General features: G+C 38.9%; 1 protein-coding gene across 8 annotated transcripts in view; it reads right to left on the bottom strand.

Moving 5' to 3' along the window:
* The window catches only part of Ppp2r1b (protein phosphatase 2 scaffold subunit Abeta), a 33,773-nt gene that overhangs the window by 4,231 nt on the left and 7,261 nt on the right, over positions 1-22,281 (bottom strand). For 5 of the 8 annotated variants that reach the window (XM_076846430.1, XM_076846428.1, XM_076846429.1 and 2 more), the window contains exons 6-15: positions 21,925-22,080; positions 21,612-21,726; positions 21,162-21,232; positions 20,669-20,803; positions 19,114-19,287; positions 15,616-15,676; positions 11,292-11,446; positions 10,770-10,912; positions 10,127-10,218; positions 5,619-5,740 (exon numbers count right to left, since the gene is read on the bottom strand). In XM_076846430.1, the coding sequence (XP_076702545.1) occupies positions 5,619-5,740; positions 10,127-10,218; positions 10,770-10,912; positions 11,292-11,446; positions 15,616-15,676; positions 19,114-19,287; positions 20,669-20,803; positions 21,162-21,232; positions 21,612-21,726; positions 21,925-22,080 (1,224 nt within the window). Of the gene's footprint in view, positions 1-5,618; positions 5,741-7,213; positions 9,685-10,126; positions 10,219-10,769; positions 10,913-11,291; positions 11,447-15,615; positions 15,677-19,113; positions 19,288-20,668; positions 20,804-21,161; positions 21,233-21,611; positions 21,727-21,924; positions 22,081-22,281 lie in introns of those variants that run through there. The other 3 variants (XM_076846432.1, XM_076846434.1, XM_076846435.1) reach the window with 2 other exon arrangements.

Raw genomic sequence — 22,281 nt, 5'->3', positions numbered from 1 at the left:
CCCCTTGGTTACTGGAGAATTCAGTATCACTGTTTCTTTTTCTTTCTTTCTTTCTTTTTTTTTTTTTTTTTTTTAAGGAGCACTAAGTTTTAATAACTGTGTTTTGCAAACTTTCCCCTTTTCACCAAATTTCTCCATCATTTTTAATGTGTTGCCAAAAGCAACCCCAGTGCCCTAGGGTATAGGCAATAACAGACTTGCCAGCAGACACTGGCCAGAGATGCTCAGCAGCCAGTCAGGTCCCCACACCCCACACTTTTCCACCCATCCTTCACTTCGGTGGCCTTTGTGAGGTGAAGGCTTCATGCAGCAGAGAAGAAGAGTGGACCAGCTCAGCTCCAGCTCTGGGGCCTCTGCCTGGATGAGCTTAGGTACAGAAGAGGCTGGCAGTGCCCATACCTCCAAAGTCCTCTGTCACCACACAGCTAGGAGTGAACAGAACCAAGGTTCTATTCTTGGCTAATTGCTCCTTTCTACCTAATTCTTGAATTGAAGCATCATAGATCCTATTAACATGCTGAGAAATCTTTGGACTCTCTTCCCAGAAAGACACCTTCATAGACATATACTAGAGATACACAATTTCCAGGGAGGAGCTGGTTCCTGAATCCCACCCATGAACCAAGGTTAAGAACCCCTGACTTAGCCTCCAGGCTTTCCTGAGTTCTTACAAGGACCCTCTATGTTAAGAGGTTCTAATCCTTCCCTGGGTAGATCCAGGTAAGGAGGAGCCATCTGCTCTGCCTCCAAGGACACTGTGGGAAGCAGTTCTGGGCTTTGCACACCAATATTTTTTTTTCAATATGTTTTGGTTGTCAATGGACCTCCACTTCACTTATTTATATGTGGTCCTGAGACTTAAACCCAGTGCCTCACACATGCTAGGCAAGTGCTCTACCACTGAGCCACAACCCCAGCCCTGTACACTAAATCTTGAGTGCTATGTGGCTATAAAAGAAATGGACTTGCTCAGACAGTAGCTGCTCCACCCTGGAAGCTGAAGAGAGAGCATGGCTCAGCCCTCAAATCTTGACTTCAAAGGTCGAGCAGCTGTCAAGAAGTGGAACACTATGCATGGATTATCTTGGGCAATGGCCATGAATAGGTAATTGACCTGAGGGGTTGGATGCTCACCTCACACCTCAGACAAGGAGCCAACACTGGCACACCTGCCTCTACCCAGATGTACTACTTGAATCTCAAATCTGAGAGGCTGAACCTGAAGTCAGGCAGAATGAGGAACTTGCTGTGTCTCTAGCCACAGGTCTTTCTAACAAGCCTTCTGCTACAGATGTCCCATCCCACCACTGTGGCTGAATTCCTGTGCACTTGGTCACAAATGCCCATAGGCTGCACTGACCCCTTCCTCTGTGTCTGTCTGCAGGGCTTTCCTAAGAATGACTGACTCAGACTGGCCTGAAATTGACCGAGAGAGGCTCCAAGTCTGGGTACAACAAGAACAGTGCCTGTAGGGGAGGAGGGAAGACACTGCACATGGGAAGCAGGCTTCCCTTGGAGCCAGGCCTCAGAGCTGGCTGGACAGAAAGTTCAGAAAATTTGGCCCAAAGAAAATGAGACATTAGGGATTCAGCCTCTCCACGGGAGAGTTGAGTCACTCTCCCCATCAGATAGACAAGAGTTTTTCTGACTTGCTCTCCCTCTACATCATTCCTCAAGATGGAATAATGGGGCCTAAAATGCCCTAAAGGGTTGCCTGGACAATTGGTGATGCGATAGGACACAAATGAATTGAGAAAAAGCCACCAAGGTCTTTCCTTGAAATAAACAATGCAAAGGACTTTCAGTTCAGTCTCGCCTGTTTTTGGCCTGGGACCCAGTGGAATATAGAGTAATCCAAATGTCTTAACAAGTTCCCTGTGCCAGCAAAGTGAAGACCAAGTGTCAGGCAGGCAGTCAGGGGGTCCCAGGGATGAAAGGCAGAGCAATGAGCAAGACTGGGAAAGGGACCAAGCCTTCCAACCTTCAGAGCAGCCACCCTGCCAGAAAGGCACTCCAGGTAGGGTAGAGTCTACCCCTTCTCTGCCAGGGACAAGAACCTCTGACCCACTCCTCAGCCCCTGGCACTGCTCCCAGTCCTGCCACTAATCTGGGCAAATCATTGTAAAGACTCATTTACAATGGTAACATTCAACGAACATAGATTGTTCTCCAAGTTTATTGTGAGATTCAAACTCGGCCTGGTATGGCACAGCCCTCTAACATGAGAGCATCCATACAACTCCACCAACTCCCCTTGAGAGCTAGTTACAGCATTCACTTTACCTGTCTTGCTTTAACTCTTGACTGTCCCAATTCCAGACTAGAAAATGGCTGCTTGGTGCCTGTGAAATCTCTCATCAGATTTAAGAAAAGTGCCCTTTTCTGAGCACTTGCTCTAGGATTTCTTGATTTCTTAAAATGAGTTCTGAGCTGCAGAACATAACAGCATAAGCCATCCCTGAGAACCTATATCCCATCAAGAAGGCCTTTTTCATCCCTCCGAATGGAGAGGGATTGGAAGACCCAGGGGACTCTTCCTGTGCACAGACAGTCCTTAAGCCCCCACAGTGGTAAAGACTCAGAAAGGAGGCCAGAGCCTAAGGTAACAGCTTCTGCTGGCCCTCTGACCTACTTCTGACCTCTAGGTGGCTTTTGGGATCCAAACACCCTAGTTGGAGGGCTTCTGGGGGTGATGGTATCAGACATCCCTGGGCTTTGGTCTTTGTTATCAGTCCTATGACTGGACTCCTGTAGTCTTTGGGTTCAAGATAATTAATCCTCTGGCCAAAGGTTGGGCCCTTGAGCTCCTACCTCAGGCATCTACATCTGGGCTCCTTAGAATTTGACACCCTCAGGGAGCAATTACACACTCCAGCCCTCAATCTAAGGTATGAGCCAGATTCCTGAGAGGCAGAATGGCCCCCACTTTTCAGGCTAGCTGAAACAGCTTTGTTCATTAGGTTTAGATCTCAGAAAAAAAAAAAAAAAAGAGAGAGAGAGACAGATACCAGAAGTTACAGGCCAGAGACAGACCCCAGGGACCCAAGTGACTCTCTGAGTCTAGGAAAATTGGAAAAACAGAAAAACAGAACCAAGGGTAGAAGCAAGGGATACAGAAGGTGCAGCCTTAGCTGAGACCTAAGGTACAGGGACTGGGTTCTGGTCAATGAACAGGACACACTGTCCAAAGAAGAAAAGGGAGAGGAGGGTGGATCCCGTAAACCAGTGTCTGCACCCATTATTTATGGATGCTTCACTTGATTTGAGTATCCAAACCTAGGCTCAGCAAGGAGACTGAATGTCCCTCACAGCTGCTCCTTCCTGCAATAACAAGACTGACATCACTGTTGTCAGGGTAATGGTGTTTTGATTAAAATCATGTGACAGCTACTTCAAATTCAATAAACAAATCCCGTTAACCCTTGCCTGAAATGCCCGCCAGCAGCACTGTCATCAGAAAACAACTTGCAAACCATCCAAGAGAGAGTAGCTGAGCTGACCTTAGGGAGGCAGGGTGTGGGAGGTGGCCCACACTGCTCCCTGGCAGGTCCTACATGAGGGATACATAACATCGAGTGTACAGAAGGCTCTGTAGACTTCAAGAGTCCATCTCCAAGGCACTGTGGAGGCACCCTTCAAGAGGACCCAGATCTCAACCCATGAGATCCCTTTTGGACCAAGCAGCATGCACAACCCTGGGATGTCAAATGGTTCCCTCAGGACCATGAGGCCAAAAACTGAGGACAGTTCCCTGGGCTGTAACAACTGGATTTTCATTCTTACCCCACTGAATCTGGGGCAGATGCAGTGTGTTTGCTGTGCACCAGAGACAGTGAGGAGTTAAGAACAATTTCTGGTTTGCAATTGGATGACTTCCTGGATCACTCACTTGGCTGCTGGCCCCTGACATGCAGGCCTCTGCCTGGCAACAGCCAATTCCCTTTCCATCTTACCCTCATTTTCTTTAAATGAAACAAATATAGGGAAGGCTCCCCAAGTCAAGGGACAAATTTTTCTGGGTTTAATGAACTGCAGCCCAGAGGCCTAGCACAGCTAGCCTCTAGGGGAAAGTTCATGACCATCTGAAACAAATGGCAACACCTAGTCCTAGGCTGTTGTGAGAATTGAATAAGATTTGGTCAAGTGCTTGACAAGATGCTACAGTTACCCAGGAGGGAGGAATGCAGCTAATGCTGTCCTCAGCTTCTGAGCCGCCTTCAGAGCTGAGCAAGTCAGCCACGGCAGGAGGCATCTCAACGATCAGCACTGTTCAGGTACATACTCTGTGTTTAATGGCATGGCCAGGTACCCCTGAATTTGTACAAAAACATCTCCTTTTCTTCCTAAGAAGTTTTTGGTTTAGGCCTAAGAAAATATAATGGTTATTCTCACTCATTCAGCCAAAGTCTCTCCCTTAAGTTATATGAAGTGAACATAAAGATGCAAAGGGCTGGCCACCTCAGATGTCTGTCAGGGCCCAGGAATTGAGGAGGCTGTGAGCAACAGTAATTCAGCACTTCCTCTTACCAGGCAACCACTGCAGAAGGCCCAGGGCTGCCTGAACTATAGGTAGCCTGACAGCTCAGGCCTGGGGAAAAGAGTATGCAACCCCACAGGAAGGCAAGTACAATGGCTGCTGTTCAGACTTGGAGAACAGGAAGAATAGTTTCCAAGACCTGGGTTCACATAAAATGAAAAGCCATGGAGATTTAAAAGGCATCCCCCTACCTCCTATACAGGGGTTTAAACCCAGGGCCTCTACCACTGAACTGCATCCCTTACCCTTATCATTTTTTAAGACAGGGTCTAACTAAATTGCCCAGGCTGGCCTCAAACTTGCAATCCTCTTGCCTCAGCCTCCTAAGTAGCTGGGATTACAAGCAGATACCACTGCATCTGGCTAAAAAACAAACTTGGTAGAATTTTCACCAAGCAAACCAATTAGGGTGTGAAAAATGCCAAATTCTTCCCAGCAAACTAAATGCAGCTTGACATCAGCACAGAGCAGCTAAGCCCCACTGTGCTCCTTTTTTGAATATATTTGTGAGTCAAATTGCCCTTCCTCTGAACAGCCCTGGGGCCATGGCCAACACCACCTTCAGCTGGAAATCTGTACCCTTCTCCAAGCAGTGGCATCAAATGGAGCTTGTAAAATATTGAGATTGGTATACAAAAAAAAAAAAAAAAAAAACTTGACAAGAGATGATTTTTATCTTAAAAGAAAATGACTACCCACGAGGAATTGTGAAAAATAATTTTCTAGTCTCTGAGCAAACAGGCTGGAAACGGCCTGTTTCTACAAGCAACTCTTCACCAGTTCACCTTTGTCCTCTGCATGGGTCTTGCCATTTCTGAATAGGGGGAGACAATAGGTCTCAAGCTGCAGGAGTGACAGATCTCTGGAAAGTGAGGCCCCCACCTCCAAACACATTTCCAGAAGTAAGAGAGCAGCAGGCTTAAAAATGTATATACTCTTTTGGCCTTTAAAAACAGCTATCTCCCCAGGGCAGAGTATGAGGTATTGCCTCTGCCCATCTTGATCCAACCAGGCCACACACACCAGCTGCCCTAAGCCCTAAGTGGGCAGGACTCTGGCCCCAGGTTTCTGGGGCACTTACCTTCCCAGTGTCTTCTCCCAGCACTCTGGGTCTCAGGAAATGGTTCTTGTCAGCCCCAGGGACGCTGGGCTCTTCACTGTCCTTCACAGGAAAATCTAGCTTCCTCAGCCTTTGTGCCACCACTAGAGATAGACAGCAGCACTGTGACTGTCCCTGACCAGGGCACATCCCTCCCAAACCCACCTGCATTTCCCAGCCAGGATGCTGTCAGCTGCTTCAGTACTGCAATGGGAAGCCCAACAATCTATGAGGATATGGGCCCCTGTACAGAAAAAGCCAGCTCACCCCAGAACCTTAAAGTGTCTCCCCCTCAGAAATCTTCACCATTGGGTTTAGGGCACCAGCTGGGGGTTCCTCACACCTTGGCTATACAGCCTACAGAACTCTGAACAAAGAGAAAAGACCTGACTCCTTTCAGAACTGATAATATCAGTTTAAGACAACTCTGGAGAAAGAAATGACTTGGCTTTTCTACCCAGTGAGTAATTAAACTTCATCCTCCAGATTTCCATCTCAACTGAAAATTATGTAATTTCCTGGAAACAGCAGCCCTGTGGAGGCACACAGGGAATTGGAAGACTATTCTAGGTACAGAAAAGGACTGGAGACATGTGAGAGAATAGGAGAGAGGAGCAAAGAACTGGATGGATCAAAGGAAAGCAATCACTTCATCTGCTAAATTAAGAACACTCGGTCTCCTTCACCATGCTGTATCTAGGTTTTAAGGTTAAGTACCAAGAGAAAGCAAAATGTCTGAGGAATTTCAGGAAAAGGTGAGAGGAAAGGACAAGCACCCAACTGGTTTAGCCACCCTACCCAGTCATCCCTGGGAGAATGGAAACAATGTAATTTTTGTAGGAAAGTACCAGACTTTCAGCTCAGTAACAACAGTGGTTAAACACTGCAACAAGCAAGCCCTGAGACAGTGTAACCTTGGACCAGGGATGACATGTCTATTTCCCCTGAAGGTCTATGCAAGCACCCTGAATGCTTGCACAAGGCAGCTCAAAAGCTGTTGTCTCTGCTGATCTAGACAGTTGTTCAACAAAGACCCCAGCACTACCACCACAGTCCTGTGTTACAGTACCCAAGTGATAGTATTTCTGTGAGCTGAAATCTGCCCTTTATTTCATCAAAGCCTCATTCAAAACCACACATTAATCTGTTTACTCTTTTGAAACAAGATGCATCTTCATATTCCTATCTTTTTGGCAGCACAGAGAAACAAGATCTGATCTCTTAAGCCCATGAGGGGTAAAACCCACACAAATTATAGAAATACCAAAGTGTTTCTCCATTATTGATGAGACATTTTTATTGGCATCAGTGTATGTGTGTATGTCTTGGCTTTCCTTTCCTGGAAAACCAAACAATATAAACTGCCTAGGATGAAAAGCAACAGCAATGTATGTTTAAGGCCATCAGTCAAATCCAAAAGTAACTACTGCCTAAGCTGTGGAACTGGAAAAGGGCCACATAAAGCTTGTTTCCTAAGAGTAGAAAACCTTAGATTTTGTCAATGGGAAAATGAGACTGTTGTCAAGTACCTTTGATGACTTTGTTCCACGCATGCAACACAGAGGAGACTTTATAAATTCATTCATTGAACACATTTTTATTGAGCACCCACTAGATATAACCAGACACTGATCCAGTCACTGGTGATAACAGAAGAAAAAACAGACAAAAACCCTGCCCTCATAGAGCTCCTAGACTTTACATTTCAGTGAAATCAAGATGGGAAAACTAATCCTGTCTGGGTGCAATGGAACACACCTGCAGTTCCAGCACTTGGGAGGCTGAGAAGGAAGAATCCCTTGAGTCCAGGAGTTTAAGACCAATCTGGTCAACATTGGAAAAAAAAAGTTAAATCTGTGGAGAAAATGGCCAAATGATTGGCCAAAGAACAATTATTCTAAAGAATAAATTATTTTAAATTCAAACGGATTTCCTATTGTTTAAGTCAAAAAGAAACAATGAAGTCCCTAAGGGACCACCTAAAAAGAGAGACTCTGTTTTGCTCCATGGCCCACATTTCAGAAAGTAAGAACTCACAGTGTAGAGCAGAAAGATTATGCCCAGGGCTCTCCAGAGGGAGCCACAAGGTCATTTTAAAAGTCTACCCCAAACCAATGGCATTTCCAACCAAAGAGTACAGCAGAGAATGGTTTCAGTGCAAATTTGTTTCAAGAATCAAGATAAGAGTCTCTCATATGTGGAATTAAATAAAGAGGAACATAACCTGTAGGTAATAAAACAAATAAGATCCATGAAACTAAAATTAAAATGTTTATAACGTAACAGTTTACAATATTAAAATGTGAATGCAGAAAAAGATTTTTGCTTAGGAAAATATTTAATCCATGACACAAGAACACATAAAATGGAATCTTGTTACAAGGTCACTTGGCAGTATAAAATGCAGACAGATAATTTCTGATATAAATTCTGTTCTGTTTTCCTAAGGTAAGATAATTTGAAAATATTCAGTCAAAATTGGTTTCATATAATAGTTATAAAGTACAAAATTTTATAGTTCTTGGGTCTTCACAAAACAGAACAGACTCACAAGATTTAAAAGAGCTTGTGAATGAAATCAACAATTCAAAAAGAGAAATACGAAACTACTATAGCAAGATGCACTCAGAGAAAAATAAGTTACAGTAAAACCTCAGTAACTAAAACTTATTAGAGACAAAGTAAGTTTGATTAGGTGAAAAATGTAAATAAATTTACTAGAAAAATATTTAAATTCTCCATGAAACATAAATGTATATATTTCAAGGACAAAAAGTATATTGAATTTATCTGTGTGTGACCTATCAGAGATCCTATGGAAGGTATGTGATATAACTGAAAAGAGTGACTGATTGGTAACTGGCATGTCAATTGGTAAATGGGTGTTTTCTAAAGAGAGCTTTAAAACTGTTTAAGTAGTTCAAACAGGTTTCCTTCCATACTATGAATTTGTTCAGCAAATACTTCAGCTTAACCCATTATCTTCAACTCTAGAATGAATTAATAAGGCTTTACTGTAAAAGTAGAAAAACAAACATTTCAAAAAGATTCTAGCATCACCCACACCAAAAAATTAGCAATGAAACTTCAGTTTGGAAAGCTACTACAGACAAAGAATGGGATGCTAATACTGCTGGAAGCAGAACCAGGTAAAGAGCAGGAAATCCACACAGTATCATAGTAGTGGTTCCTACACTAATTTGAAAGACAAAACTGTAATCTTAAAATCAAACAGTAGAACTACTGCTTATTAGGAGGCACTAAAGTTAGTTTCTCAGGAGAGAAGAGAAAAATCTTTCAAGGCAGTCACAGTGGTGAGCTGTTGAAATTGTTAAGTTTCAACATCACGTTAGCAGCAAGATACATCCACACTAGGTTTCTAAATGACATGATTACAGTCAAAATCAAGGAAATAAAAATCAAAACAACCAAATACATTACCCTGAGCCTCCACATTCCCCTTTCATGTAAGACATTGATGCAGACCATCATAATCTAGGAAAATGTGGCTTTTACTACATTCAAATTTCAATCTATCTCCCAATAGAGAGTTTGTAAATTATTCTAAACCATGTACATTTAACTTAGAAAGGTGGAGGGTATACACATATATGTAAACACTAAAAGAATCACTCCACTTCATGTCTGAATCCAAACCCATCCAGCCTTTTTCCAGAATATTTAAAGTGGCTGGGGCCTGATTCAACATGAGATGCAAAAGCCCAGATTTGGGGGGAGGGGGGAGACGGGGACACAACATCAATAGACAATCAAGAGATGACTATATAGAGTATCAGGAATTGGTCAATAAAAATGGCTTAAATAATTATCTCAACAAAGAGATGAGTGAAAAAAACAATCCCATTCATCTTTAGAAAGAAGTCACTGAAATTTGATTTCTTCTAAGTTGCTGCCATTTGCTTGGATGAGATCTTGAAGGTTTTCCATTTTTTTCTCCACCCAGTTTAAGGACACATTGACTAGAAATCTGTGATAAGAATTTAGTAAAGGCTTTTCCCTCCTGTTCCTCATTATGCCAATGCAAGAACTGGAAAATTCCAAACAAAATCAGGTTAGTGGTACAGAAAGTTCATGAACAATCTACCTATATGAAGGTTAAGCATGCAACAATGATCCCAATGCATGAAACTAACATCCCACTATGGTCAGTTTCTTTACTCTTACAGTCTAATCAGGAGTTAAACATTAAAGACTAAATAAAAGTCCAAACTAAAACTATTCTTGCCAATAAGAATCATAATCCTACCAAATCCTAGATGTGGAACTGGAAAAATGGATTGCTCACTTAGGAGAGAGTGGCAGGCCAAGAAGTTTCTAACCAAAGAAGGGCCCCAGCATTCCAGGAGCTCAGCACCCTCCCTCTTTGCCAACATGCTTATTACCCTTCCCACTTTCCACCCCTCACACAATAGAAATTAATCCCTCATTAATGAAAGTGTAAGCTTCAAGGCAGAAAATAAAATACATACCACTTATAGCTTCCTGTGCAAAATATTTGACATCCATGTCTTCATCCTGACCTAACTTCTGTAATACTGGCTTAACTTCTCCCTGCAAAGCACTAAAATTTAAAAGTATTATCTGTGAAAGGCAGTCTAGTGGGCCAGAGAAATCCTTTATTATGCATATGCTCTATAGTAATTTTTTTTTCCTCTGAAGTCTAAAAATTTTTTTTTTTTTGTGGTACTGGGACTTGACCCAGGAAGTCTACCACTGAGCTACATTTCTAGTCCTTCCCCCCACACCCCCCATAAACAGGGTCTTGCTAAGTTGCCTAGGCTGGCCTCAAACTTGCCTTCTTGTCTCATTCTCTCCAGTATGTGCCACTGTGCCTGGCTAAAACAAACACTATTTTAAAACACTTATAAACTTGACAAATACACTAAATAATATCTAAAAGAAGTTCTCAGCAAAATTAGCTTTGGACAATGATCTACACATATACTAAGCTTAAATACAAAAGTCAGAGTAGACATCCTCAAATGGTTAATTATTTTCTTTAAACAAACTCATATCCTAGGTAAAGTGAAAATAACTTAATTTCAGCTATTATTACCTACTAGGTAAAAGTTAAAATGTACGTTTAAAACAAGAATAGCACTAAAATCTTACTTGGTATCAAGAATTGGTCCAATTTTTTGTAGCGATTTGGCCACATTGAAACGAACATTTGCTACTTGATCTCCTGCCATTTTTAATACGATGGGCAGCATTTGCTTAGTGGTTATTTCCTGACCACATGCTTCAGACAGTGCCTAGAAAAATAAATAAATGGCATACTTAAAACACTTAAAAAAAAATCTAGTGAAACAAATTAATATTTAATAAGAAAGTAACTGACCAACAAAAAAATACTTCTAGTTTCAGCATCTAAATGAGGAACACAAGGTAGCATTCAAAGAATCAGAGAACTAGACCAGAATTTACAACTAAGTTGCAACTATTAAAAAACTACTATAAATTTTAACATCAATTTTAAAATCAACATTTTCTCTCATTTTCTAACTGTCCAAATTTAATCACAGTAAAAAACATATTCCAAATAGAAGAAAGTACATATCAGAATTCAGAAATATACTTGTGAATAATTGCTTTCATGCCTGAGTTGATTAGTAATAGGTACATAATACTTACATTAATGCAGAATAAAGTGGTCATTCTATGCAAGTAATTAGGATCATTCGCCATTACTAACACTTTAGGAACGATGGTATTTTGGGCCCACTCTGTACCAAACTTCTGAACTAATTTCATGAGGTTGTTGGTAGCAGCTTCTCGAATGGCATATACTGCAAACAAATTGTCAGTCCTTACTTTTTTTTTTTTTAAATAACCTTATTTACTTACATCAACATAAAACATGAGCCAAAACCAAAACCTCTCTACAAACAATGCCCCAAATATACTCATACCACAATGATAAGCACTATGGGCCACAAGTCATACTGATTTGCTATTACAGTTTCAAAATGTATATATTCAAGGAAAAGGGAAACCAGAAGCTCATGAGATGCATCATCAATTAATTAACAAATACAAGTGTCTACAAGGAGCTATGAGCTACAGAAAGAATACATCAGAAGGCTGGGGATGTAGCTTAGTTGGTAGAGTGCCTGCCTCGTGTGCACAAGGCCCTGGGTTCAATCCCCAACACCACCCCCGCCCCCGGCAAAAAAAAAAAAAAAAAGAATACATCAGATCAAAGATCACATACTCTTATCAGAGAAAGGAAAGCTAAGGCAATCCAAGAAGTCACAAAGCATGAGACTGATTTCAGTGATATATGGTACTGTGTAGTAAAGACTGTAAGGACTATAGGGTTTAGAGAGGAGTGAACAGGGAAGTCTGAGACAGCTTCAGGAAAAGAGAGAGGCACTATACTGGGGCTGTGAAAATCAGGGAGGATTTGTGTAAACAGAAGAGCAGTAGAATTCCAGAAAAGGGAGGGCGGGGGAAGTACCCAGGGCACAAAGAAAAAAACCCCAATCTCTGAGACTGAGTTTAGACAGGTAAGAATGGGCCCAGAACTTCTGAAAGCTAAATTTACTCTTGATAAACCAGATGACCAATATAGTATTTTAGCAAGATTATCCAGAGTGGCAAGAAAAGCTGCGAGTACAAGGACATCAAGTAGAAAACTGTTGAGGTCATTGTGGTCATGTATACAAGAGCAAATAAAAATTTAAGATCAACTTGCTTCTTTTCCAATAAAAAGGTTTAGGGTCAGACAAGAAGTCAAATATCTTCTGACAAATATGCCTACTTTAAAATCTAATGACCACCTATAAAATCATTTATTGAAATCATAATCATAAATCTAGATCATCTAGGTCTGAGATACTACCTTCTCACAATTAGTTGGTATATGCAGCCACAAACAAAGATAAACCTCTGTGTCACTTCATTTCACAGGTCTGCTAAGACTCAAAATTTGAGTTTAGATAACAAATCAAGAGTACTAGGTAGTGATTCCTTATTCTCTTTCTGTCTCCAGGCCCAATCTTCAAGGTAGGATATGAATGGCTAACCAAGCCACAGCCCTGAGCACAGATAATTTATACAGGCCTCCAGAGAAGAATATGGAACTTTTCCAAAGTCCATAGATCCTTCTAGGCAATGATGTTGAAACAAGCAAGGCAGAATATGGAAATCACTATACAATTTCTTATCAATGCTTAAACTGACCAAAGACTCTGGGACAAGCAGTTTATCAAGAACATTCAGAAGTACATAGGAGCAAGCTCAAGTCAACCTTTTTACACAAAAGATATTCTTTCCTGTAATATCCAGTCTTTTAAGCCCAAACCCCTCCTATGCCCTTTCCTCTAAGGTGGAGCTAACTAGAACATCTACTTCTCCTCTAATTCCTGTTTTTTAATGTATTTTGAGATTTTTCTCATCACAATGCCATTACCATAGGAAGGGATCACACTGCCAGAGTAACCAGAAACCAAGCACACAAATACTCAACCCTGACTAAGGCCTTAACTGCATTCAACTCTACTTGGACAGTTCTTATGTTCTACTATGTTCTTATTTTTTCTTGATTTTGTTGACAGAAGAATGCAAACCATTCCATAATTCTGTTTTCTCCCCTTGTCTGCTCTTTCTTGCTCTCTTTCCCCTTAAGGTACAGCTGATCAGTAACATTTCTTCATATGTCTAATTCAATCTATGCTCACCAACATTCTTTTTTCCTTTCTCCTATAAAAAATATAATTTTCCTTATAAATCCCTCCCTCTGATCAATAGTGACCACTTAACCATAGGAACATTGCTTAATCACACTTTTTTTTCTTAAAGTTCTCTGGATTTTCCACAATATTCTTTTAATAATTTAATAACCAGGAAAAATGTTTTTAAAAATCTAGATGATCAGTGATCACTACATAATACTTATCTAAAATGCAAAAGCAAAGTTTTTCTTCAAGTTATAAAACACCCTAAAAATTCTAAAATGAAATGCAAAAGCAAAAGAACAGAAAACTGATGTGATTACCAGTAACTCACAGAACAATTTCAGAATGGCCATATCACTGGTTCAAAGAATGCTTACGTTCCCACTTTGGTATTCTGCTACAAGAAAATAAACAAGGGTCTCTCCAGCTCCCAAATTGGAAGAAAAAAAAAAAAAAAAAAAACCCAAAATGAGAAAGAAAAGCTGAATTATACACAGGTACAAGCCTACATAGAATATGTGTCAAAAAATCTGATTCTTGCCAAACGTACTAGCACACACCTATAATCCCAATGGCTCAGGAGGCTGAGGCAGAGGATGGTAGGTCCAAAGTCAGCAACTTAGCAAGCTCCCTAAGCAACTTAGAGAGACCCTGTCTCTAAATAAATGTGAAAAAGGGCTGAGGATCAGTGGTTAAGTGCCTCTGGGTTCAATCCCTAGTACAAAAAAAAAAAAAAAAAAACTGATTCCTCATGGAATACTTTAAAAACTGTCTTAACTAGAATGCCAGCTTTCAAAGGAGGTATAGAATGATCGGCTGGGACACACCATTCCCACTAATAAAAAAATATTTATCAGAAATAATATAAACACTTTAAAGTTTTAAAGAAAACAGGAATTACTTTCCTATAATTTGCAAAATTTAAGTTTTATTTTAAAAGAAAAAAACAGGCCATCTAAAGAAAACTTTAGATAAAAAAAGTATTCATCATCTATATACATATATATGTGTGTACATATATGTGTATGTGTGTGTGTGTGTGCCCTTACAGATTGTCACATATTTTTAACACCCTTCCTTTTTTTTTTCATAACTTTTAGTCATATGATCTCCCATATGATACAAATATGCTCTTAACAAAACCAGCTACCTGTGGTATCCTCATTCCTCCCAAATAAATACACAGCACTCACAGATAAACTCAATACACAGATAAAGCATATATAGAACACTGCATAACTGATACAGAATGCTTATAATGTCCACCAAAATACAGAACCAAAGCTCACAGGACAATGTCACATAAGCACTCAACAGCATTCACCAAATCAGGTTTAAAGCCACAACAAAGTGTCCAAATTTGGATCTGGAACCTAGGTGGCACACAGATTATATCTGCTACCCACTGCTACCTAGCAGACAAGAAGATATGTACATATACATCTACTTGAGACCTCACCAAAAGTCAGCTACTCATTCCTCTATTTTGTCTAACTTGCTCTGAGCTCTCCCTCTCTTAGCATCATAGCAGTATCAGCCAGAGAGCAAACAGGAAACCTTCCTTTCACCCAAAAGAGAAATCCAAGCCCTCTCTATCCCAGGGAAAGGTAATGTCTCCCAATCCTAAGAATTCTGTACTATAGCGTCTTATCATCTATCTCTTTCTCTATATGTTACCTCAGAAAAATCAATTTTTTCCCACCCAGGTCTTCCATCTGATTTCAATCCCTGTCTAACCTATAGTTGCTGAATGGCAGCATGGCAAGCAGAAGACCCTAGGATAAGAAAGGAATAAGTATATACACAAGAGTCTGAAGATGACACAATCAGATGAGTAAGAAATACAGCAAAGAGCCAGGCGCAGTGACACACACCTGTAATCCTTGTGGCTTGGGAGGCCAAGGCAGAAGAATTACAAGTTTGAGACGAGACCCTGTCTCATAATAAAAAAATAAAAAGAGATAGGGATCTGGCTCAGTGGTTAAATGCCTTTGGGTTCAATCCCTAGTACAAGAGGGGGGAAAAAATAGGGCAAAGAAACTGTTTAATGGAAAAAATAAAGGTAAGATAAAAAAAATAATAATAAAGTAAAAATGTCACATTTGTATTCTGAGAAAGCTAAAAGGAATTTAATCAAAGACTTTCTTCACCACTACATTGTTAAGACAAAATTCTTGGTCAGAGCAGGATTCCTTTCTAAAGCAAAGTATGTGAACATGAATGGGATATATGCAAAATCCTAGAATTACCATAATAATGTTTTTAACTTGTCTACTCACCATGATCCACAAGCCAGGCCATACATAAAGAATTCAGCTTCTCATCAAAAAATTCCACACCCTATGGATACAGAAGATTCCATTAACACACATCTCTGAAGTTTAGAAATTAAGATGTTCTATTATAAAGATTACCTGAATGATTTAAAAAACAAAAACAAAACTTGTTTTCCAATAAGCTGAATTCATGAAACCACCATAAAAAGAAAACCATGGAATTTACTAACTATAAATCTATTTTACTGGATAAAAATTATAAGAGAAGCATAAGTGAGATGGTACAGGCTTGCTTAACAGGAGAGAAGAGAGTGTTCAGAGGCCAGACACTATACTAGAGAACAGTAGGAAGAATGCAATGTAGATAGTCTATGAAGCAAAATTTATTTGTAAAAAATAAATTACCCAGGAAAATATCTGTCAATGTAACTCTTACTTGTCTTCCCTTTTTGGTTAATACAACCAATTCTAGGAATTGGCTATCCCCAATTAAAGAGACTATTTCTGGGATGATGGGAGAAAGTACTGGAGAGAGAATAAAGCAGGAACAAGAATAGAAGGCTCCAGCGTGAAGTCGCAAGTAGAACCATGCTGGCTTTCCCATCCCTGCTCCTCTTATTAATGGGGCCACCTCAATACAGGCTGGGGAAAAGCTTTAGGAGCTGATTTACACAGACCTCTTGCCTGGCTTCATACCACATGGGTAAGCACTATAATAGGTACTTTACTGGTGATTACTTTCTGAGGTCTACATGTTTAGACTTTTGGTTTTTTGAAATTCCTAAATGAAAATTCTAGGAATGAAATTCCTGACCAGTGATGAAATATTTTAAATAAAGAGATATAATTTAAAAGTTCTGGAAACAGTGATTGATTTTGAAAGATTCTGGCAGACACTAAGATTACCATAAAAGTTCTCAAAAGTTCTTCATCATGAACAACTAGAAGAGTGAGGAAATTTTTAATTTCAGGTAGAGGATTTTCCTTCAGTCTTAATTTAATTTAATTAACTTTTATTTCCTGGTATTTGTGCTTTAACTTTATATTTACTCACTATGGTCTATAAGCCGGACTATGTATACAGTCTTGAGAGAATTTTATGAATTGACTAAATGATTTTTAAAAATCTTTACACAAAAAGAAAAATTAAGGCCAATATACATAATAACACAAGATTGAAATTGTTAAACAAAACATCCATGACTGACTGACGTATGTCACTCTGCCAGACAGGCATCATTAGTCTTACTTCTATACTGTTCTGTACAGCTAGCAGCCCTTAGAGACTGCAGGTCTAGGGGAAGCAGGGGTTTAAAGAAATGGCACTAAAATTCAACCTTCTTCCTTCAGTTTTCAGCAAACCCATTAGCTGCTTTCCACCCTGGAGAATGACCCATGACAGTCACCAGCAAAGAACAGAAAACTCTGCCCCTCAGCATTTGGAAGTAAAAGTGGAAAAGGGTGACGGAAGTATCTCACCCTATCAGATATGCTGACATGTGCTGGGCACAGTGCCACATACCTGTAATCCCAGCAACTCCTGCTTAGGCAGGAGGATTGCAAATTTGAGGCCAACCTCAGCAATTTAGGGAGACCCTAAGCAACTTAGCAGGACCCTCTCTCAACAAAATAAAAAGGACTGAGGATGGAACTCAGTGGCAAAGCACCCCTGGGTTCAATCCCCAGTACCAAAATAATTTTTTTTTTAATATGGGTACCAGGTATTGAACTCGGGGGCATTCAACCACTGAGCCACATCCCCAGTCCTATTTTGTATTTTATTTAGAGATAGGGTCTCACTGAGTTGTTTAGCACCTCACTTTTGCTGAGGCTGGCTCTCTGAACTGCTATCCTCCTGCCTCAGTCTCCTGAGCCACTGGGTGGCATGTGCCACCGTGCCCAGCCATAAAATTTTTTAAAAAGATATGCTGATTACTACAGTGACATAGCCACATCAATGTTTATAGCAGCTCAATTCACAATAGCCAAACTATGGAACCAACCTAGATGCCCTTCAACAGATAAATGGATACAGAAAATGTGGTATATATACACAATGGAATATTACTCAGCCTTAAATAAGAATGCAATTATGGCATTTGCAGGTAAATGGATGGAGCTGGAGAATATTGTGCTAAGTAAAATAAGCCAATCCCCCAAAACAAAGGCCAAATGTTTTCTCTGATATGTGGATACTAATTCAATAAGGGGGTGGGGACTACGGAAGAATTGAGGTACTTTGGATAAGACAGAGAGGAGTGAAGGGAGGGGAGGGGAAATGGGAATAGGAAGGATAATAAGATGAATCAGACATTACCCTATGTACATATATGATTACAGGACCAGTGTGATTCTACATCATGTACAACTAGAATAGTGAGAAGTTGTACTCCATTTATATATGGTGTGTCAAAATTTGCATTCTACTGCCATGTACAACTAATTAGAACAAATTTTTAAAAAAAGATATGCTGATATCTTTGTCATCCAATCAGAAGAGGGACACTTCAAATTTTATAAAACAAGATGCAGGTTCATAAACTACATGTACCAAAATCAGCAATACAAATTCAGTGGTCTAAGAAAAGAATAAACCCCATACATTGGGATCTGAAAATAATGGAAATAGGACTGGGGAAGTATAAACTGGTTTAATGTCAGCAGAACAGGGACATATATCATGAGTTTTCTCAAGCTTACTTATTCAACAGTCGACAAATGTTAAGAGCCTAATGAATTACAAGCACTACAGCAGCCACTAAAAATGAAGCACCAAACAGAGCCCCTGCCCTAAAATAAAATAGATCATTTTCTCCTCAACTAGATTTTACTAGTTATAATACACTATAATAAATGCTACCAACACAAGTAAGATTATATCAAACTTAGAATTGTCTAGAGCACCTACTGAAGAAGAAAAAAAGCAATATGGCTATAAAGTCCAGCTTTGACATTTTGATTACAGTAATATCAGATTGCAAAAACAGATAATATGATAATATAGGCTTTGGCCAAAATAACTAGCATCACAAACTTTTCTATGTGGTGGTGATTCCTTAGCTCCCTTTAATCAGAACAGAAAAGTGGTTCTTAGGGGTATTTTTATTGGTATATAGACAAACAGGGAAGCTGCCTTGAACAAAAAGTCAAGCTGACTTATCTTGAAATCACATTTCCCTTTTCTTTTCTGTTCATTAGTCCTTATGTCATACAGGTATTAAATATGACAAAATTTGTATATACACCAAGAAATTTATTATATCCTTCTATAGCTTTGCTTTTAGATAGCAGCAAAGTGAAATGTGTTTCTATAATACCTTTTATATTAGAAGCTAATACAATAATGAAAACAAAAGAACATCCTATAAGCAACAAGAACCAGATTACACTCTCATGTATCTAAATGAACAGAATCGGATAGGCCTTTAGGGCCTTCTACTTGCCATAGTTAATCTCTATTATTTAATGCTACCATCTGGTTCATGAAGCACATATACTCACCAGCTGGCCTGCCAGCAGTGGCATATACTCAATGATGGCCAACCGGACCCGCCACTTGGCATCTTCAGCCAGTTCCACTATGGCAGGAAGAAGAGACTGAGAGAGCTGACGGATTCCAATCACTTCATTTACACAATCCAAATTGGAAATGATATTCAAACGAACTTCAGGACACTACATAAATACATAAGTCCCCAAAAACCACATATAAACATTAAGTCTTCTTTCTTAAGTTCTACTGTCATAATGTAAAAACTACTAAAGCAAATTTTAAAATTATAAAGTACTGAATCAAATGAAAAAAATGTATAGGGGTAAAGTCATAGCTCAGTAGCAAAGCACTTGCCTACCATGAATAAGGCCATTGGCTTCATCCCCAATATCATGAGGAGTGTGGGGGATAGACTGAAAAGAAATACTAAATACTGAGTACACAAATAATTCAAGACACATAAATGCAACTGATCTGAACCAGAACTTTCTATGAAAAATCCATAAAATGATAAAGAATATAGGTTCTAGAATTAAATTAAATATATTCAAATCTCAGATCTGCCATTGCTGAAAAACCTGAGGCAAGTTATTTTAAGATCTCTGGCCCTCAGTTTCCTCTATAAAATAGGAATATTATTAAGATTATAATAGGGCTGGGGATGTGGCTCAAGCGGTAGCGCACTCGCCTGGCATGCGTGCAGCCCAGGTTCAATCCTCAGCACCACATACAAACAAAGATGTTGTGTCTGCCAAAAACTAAAAAATAAATATTAAAAAATTCTCTCTCTCTCTCTCTCTAAAAAAAAAGGATTATAATAATCTCATAATACTGTGAGGATTACATGTAATAAAACAGGATCATACCTGGCACATATTAATTACTTAATAAATGTTAGTTATCGTTATAATTTCTGATACTGTAAAATTAAATAAAACATTTTAAATCAAAGATATATTAACTTAAAGAAACCATTTTAAGAGATCCCTGTCCCCATTTCCTGAATAATCTGTAACCCCAGATCCCAACAGCTTTAAAATAAGTTATATAGCCAGGCTCTATGATGGACACCTATACTCCCAACTACTCAGGAGACTAAGATAGGAGGATAGCCAAGTTCAAAACTAGACTGGGGGACTGGGGCTATTACCCAATGGTAAAGCACTTGCCTCACATGTGTGAGGCACTGGGTTCAATTCTCAGCACCACATATAAATAGATAAATAAAGTTCCATCAACTACTAAACAAATATTAAAAAAAAAAAAAAAAACCACTGGGAAACTTAGCAAGACTGTCTCAAAATAAAAAATAAAAAGGACCTGAGGTGTATCTTGATGTGCCCCTGAATTCAATCTCTAGTACTGCAAAAAAAAAAAAAAAAAAAAAAAAATTTATAAAAAGTTTCCATAGTTTCACATGCACAAGGCCGTGGGTGCAATCCCTAGAACCACACACACACAAAAAAAAATCCATAGTTTGGTTCCTATTTTCGTGAAACCCAATGCCAAAATCACATCCTATTAATGTCTATAAGAAGCAAGAAAATTTATAGCCAGACTCACCTCATCCTTTAACTGAGCTAAAAAAAGAGGTAGAAGATGTTCAATTGTATTTTCTTTGCCCAAAATGGTAGACAATCCCATAATTACAGAAGCTAGAGCTGATTTAACATGTTGATTGGTATCAGATACTAATTCCTAAAATAAAATCAAAATTAAGTCTTTTATGCAAGACAACAGAACCTCCATACCAATTCCCCAGAATTTTAAAGACAACATTATTTCAACATAGATTAATTAGTTGACATTTTCTCAGATCATCTGTTAAGCAAGAGACCCAACTAAAATGCTCTAAGTACCAAACAGTATTTTAAAATTATAGTAAATAAAGACAAGTGATAAATAATATCATAAATTAACAGATCTGCCCATTCATCCCTTACCCACCTTTTAAACTCCAAGAGCTTTAAGGCAAAAGAAAAACAAAATTGAAGTAAGGTTTAATTTAACTTCATATAGGGCAGAGTGAAACAAAATAAACTGACATTATAAGTACCTTTATATAGGGTAGAACTTGATTCATAATTATGGTCTCTCTACCTTCAATGGGTAAGTTCTCACAAAGTTCTAAAAGAGAAATAGAAAAAAATAATGCTTTCATAGAACCTTTTATAGTCAAATGATGAAATTTAACAGTTGCAAGTTCAATCAAATCACAGCAAATGACTCTTATTTTAAATGCAGGTTGTCTATCATCTTTATGCCATTATGTATCACACACAAACCTAATCTTTAAGTGCATTTTTATAGAAACAAGACAAAATGATTGTTTGGCTTAAAATATAAAAAAGCAACTTTATATGACAATATGACATTTTCACACAATGAATCATCTCTATTTGAAACCTATTCTAAAATCAAAAATATGTATATTCACAGGCATTAAAAAAAGCACTAAAATGAATAATACATAACACATGTTGCAACACAAATTAAATTCCTTAACCTTTTACTTTGTGGGCAGCAGCTGCTCGGACTTCAGCTTCACAGTCTTTAAGTAGGTTCTGAAAGGCGGGGATGAGGTCATTTAAGGTGATTTTGGGACCCACTGCTTTCTGGAGCTATAAAAGAATTTTTACTGATTTTAATATACCAACAAAATAATGAATAGGAACAAGACAGTGCAATGTTCAAGAATATACTTTTGTCACACTATCCATTCAAAAGAATTAATTCACAAACTTTTTATGTAACAGCAAACCTGTGAGTTTTTTTCTTTTATTTTTTAATACTTAAAAATGCTAGTCTAGTCATTTTACCTCTGAAAATTTGTCGGCTACCATATAGCGCACTCGCCAGGATTTATCTTCTGCTGCTTGTCGAAGTGTAGGCATTACCAAGGCCTCAAGGTCATCCTGAGACAATAACTGGGCAATACTAACACAAGCTTCCACAGCTAGGAGGCGCACTGAATCCTAAAGTAACAAAAATTTTCTATTAGTACACCAAGAGCCACAGAGCACTAGTTGTGGTGTGAGGCAGTGCTGCTGTATTTTAAAAAAAGAAAAATAAGCAACTAAAATAAATAAAACATGTAAAAGACATAAAAATAGAAATGACTTTATTCTAAAGTGAAAAGAAAATTACCTATGCTGGAATAGTTTTTATTAAAGAAA

This window comes from Callospermophilus lateralis, chromosome 2, assembly GCF_048772815.1.
Source record: "Callospermophilus lateralis isolate mCalLat2 chromosome 2, mCalLat2.hap1, whole genome shotgun sequence".
Lineage (NCBI taxonomy): Eukaryota > Metazoa > Chordata > Mammalia > Rodentia > Sciuridae > Callospermophilus > Callospermophilus lateralis.
Note: the sequence above shows the minus strand (reverse complement) of the source record. Positions and strands in the feature narration are given on the sequence as shown.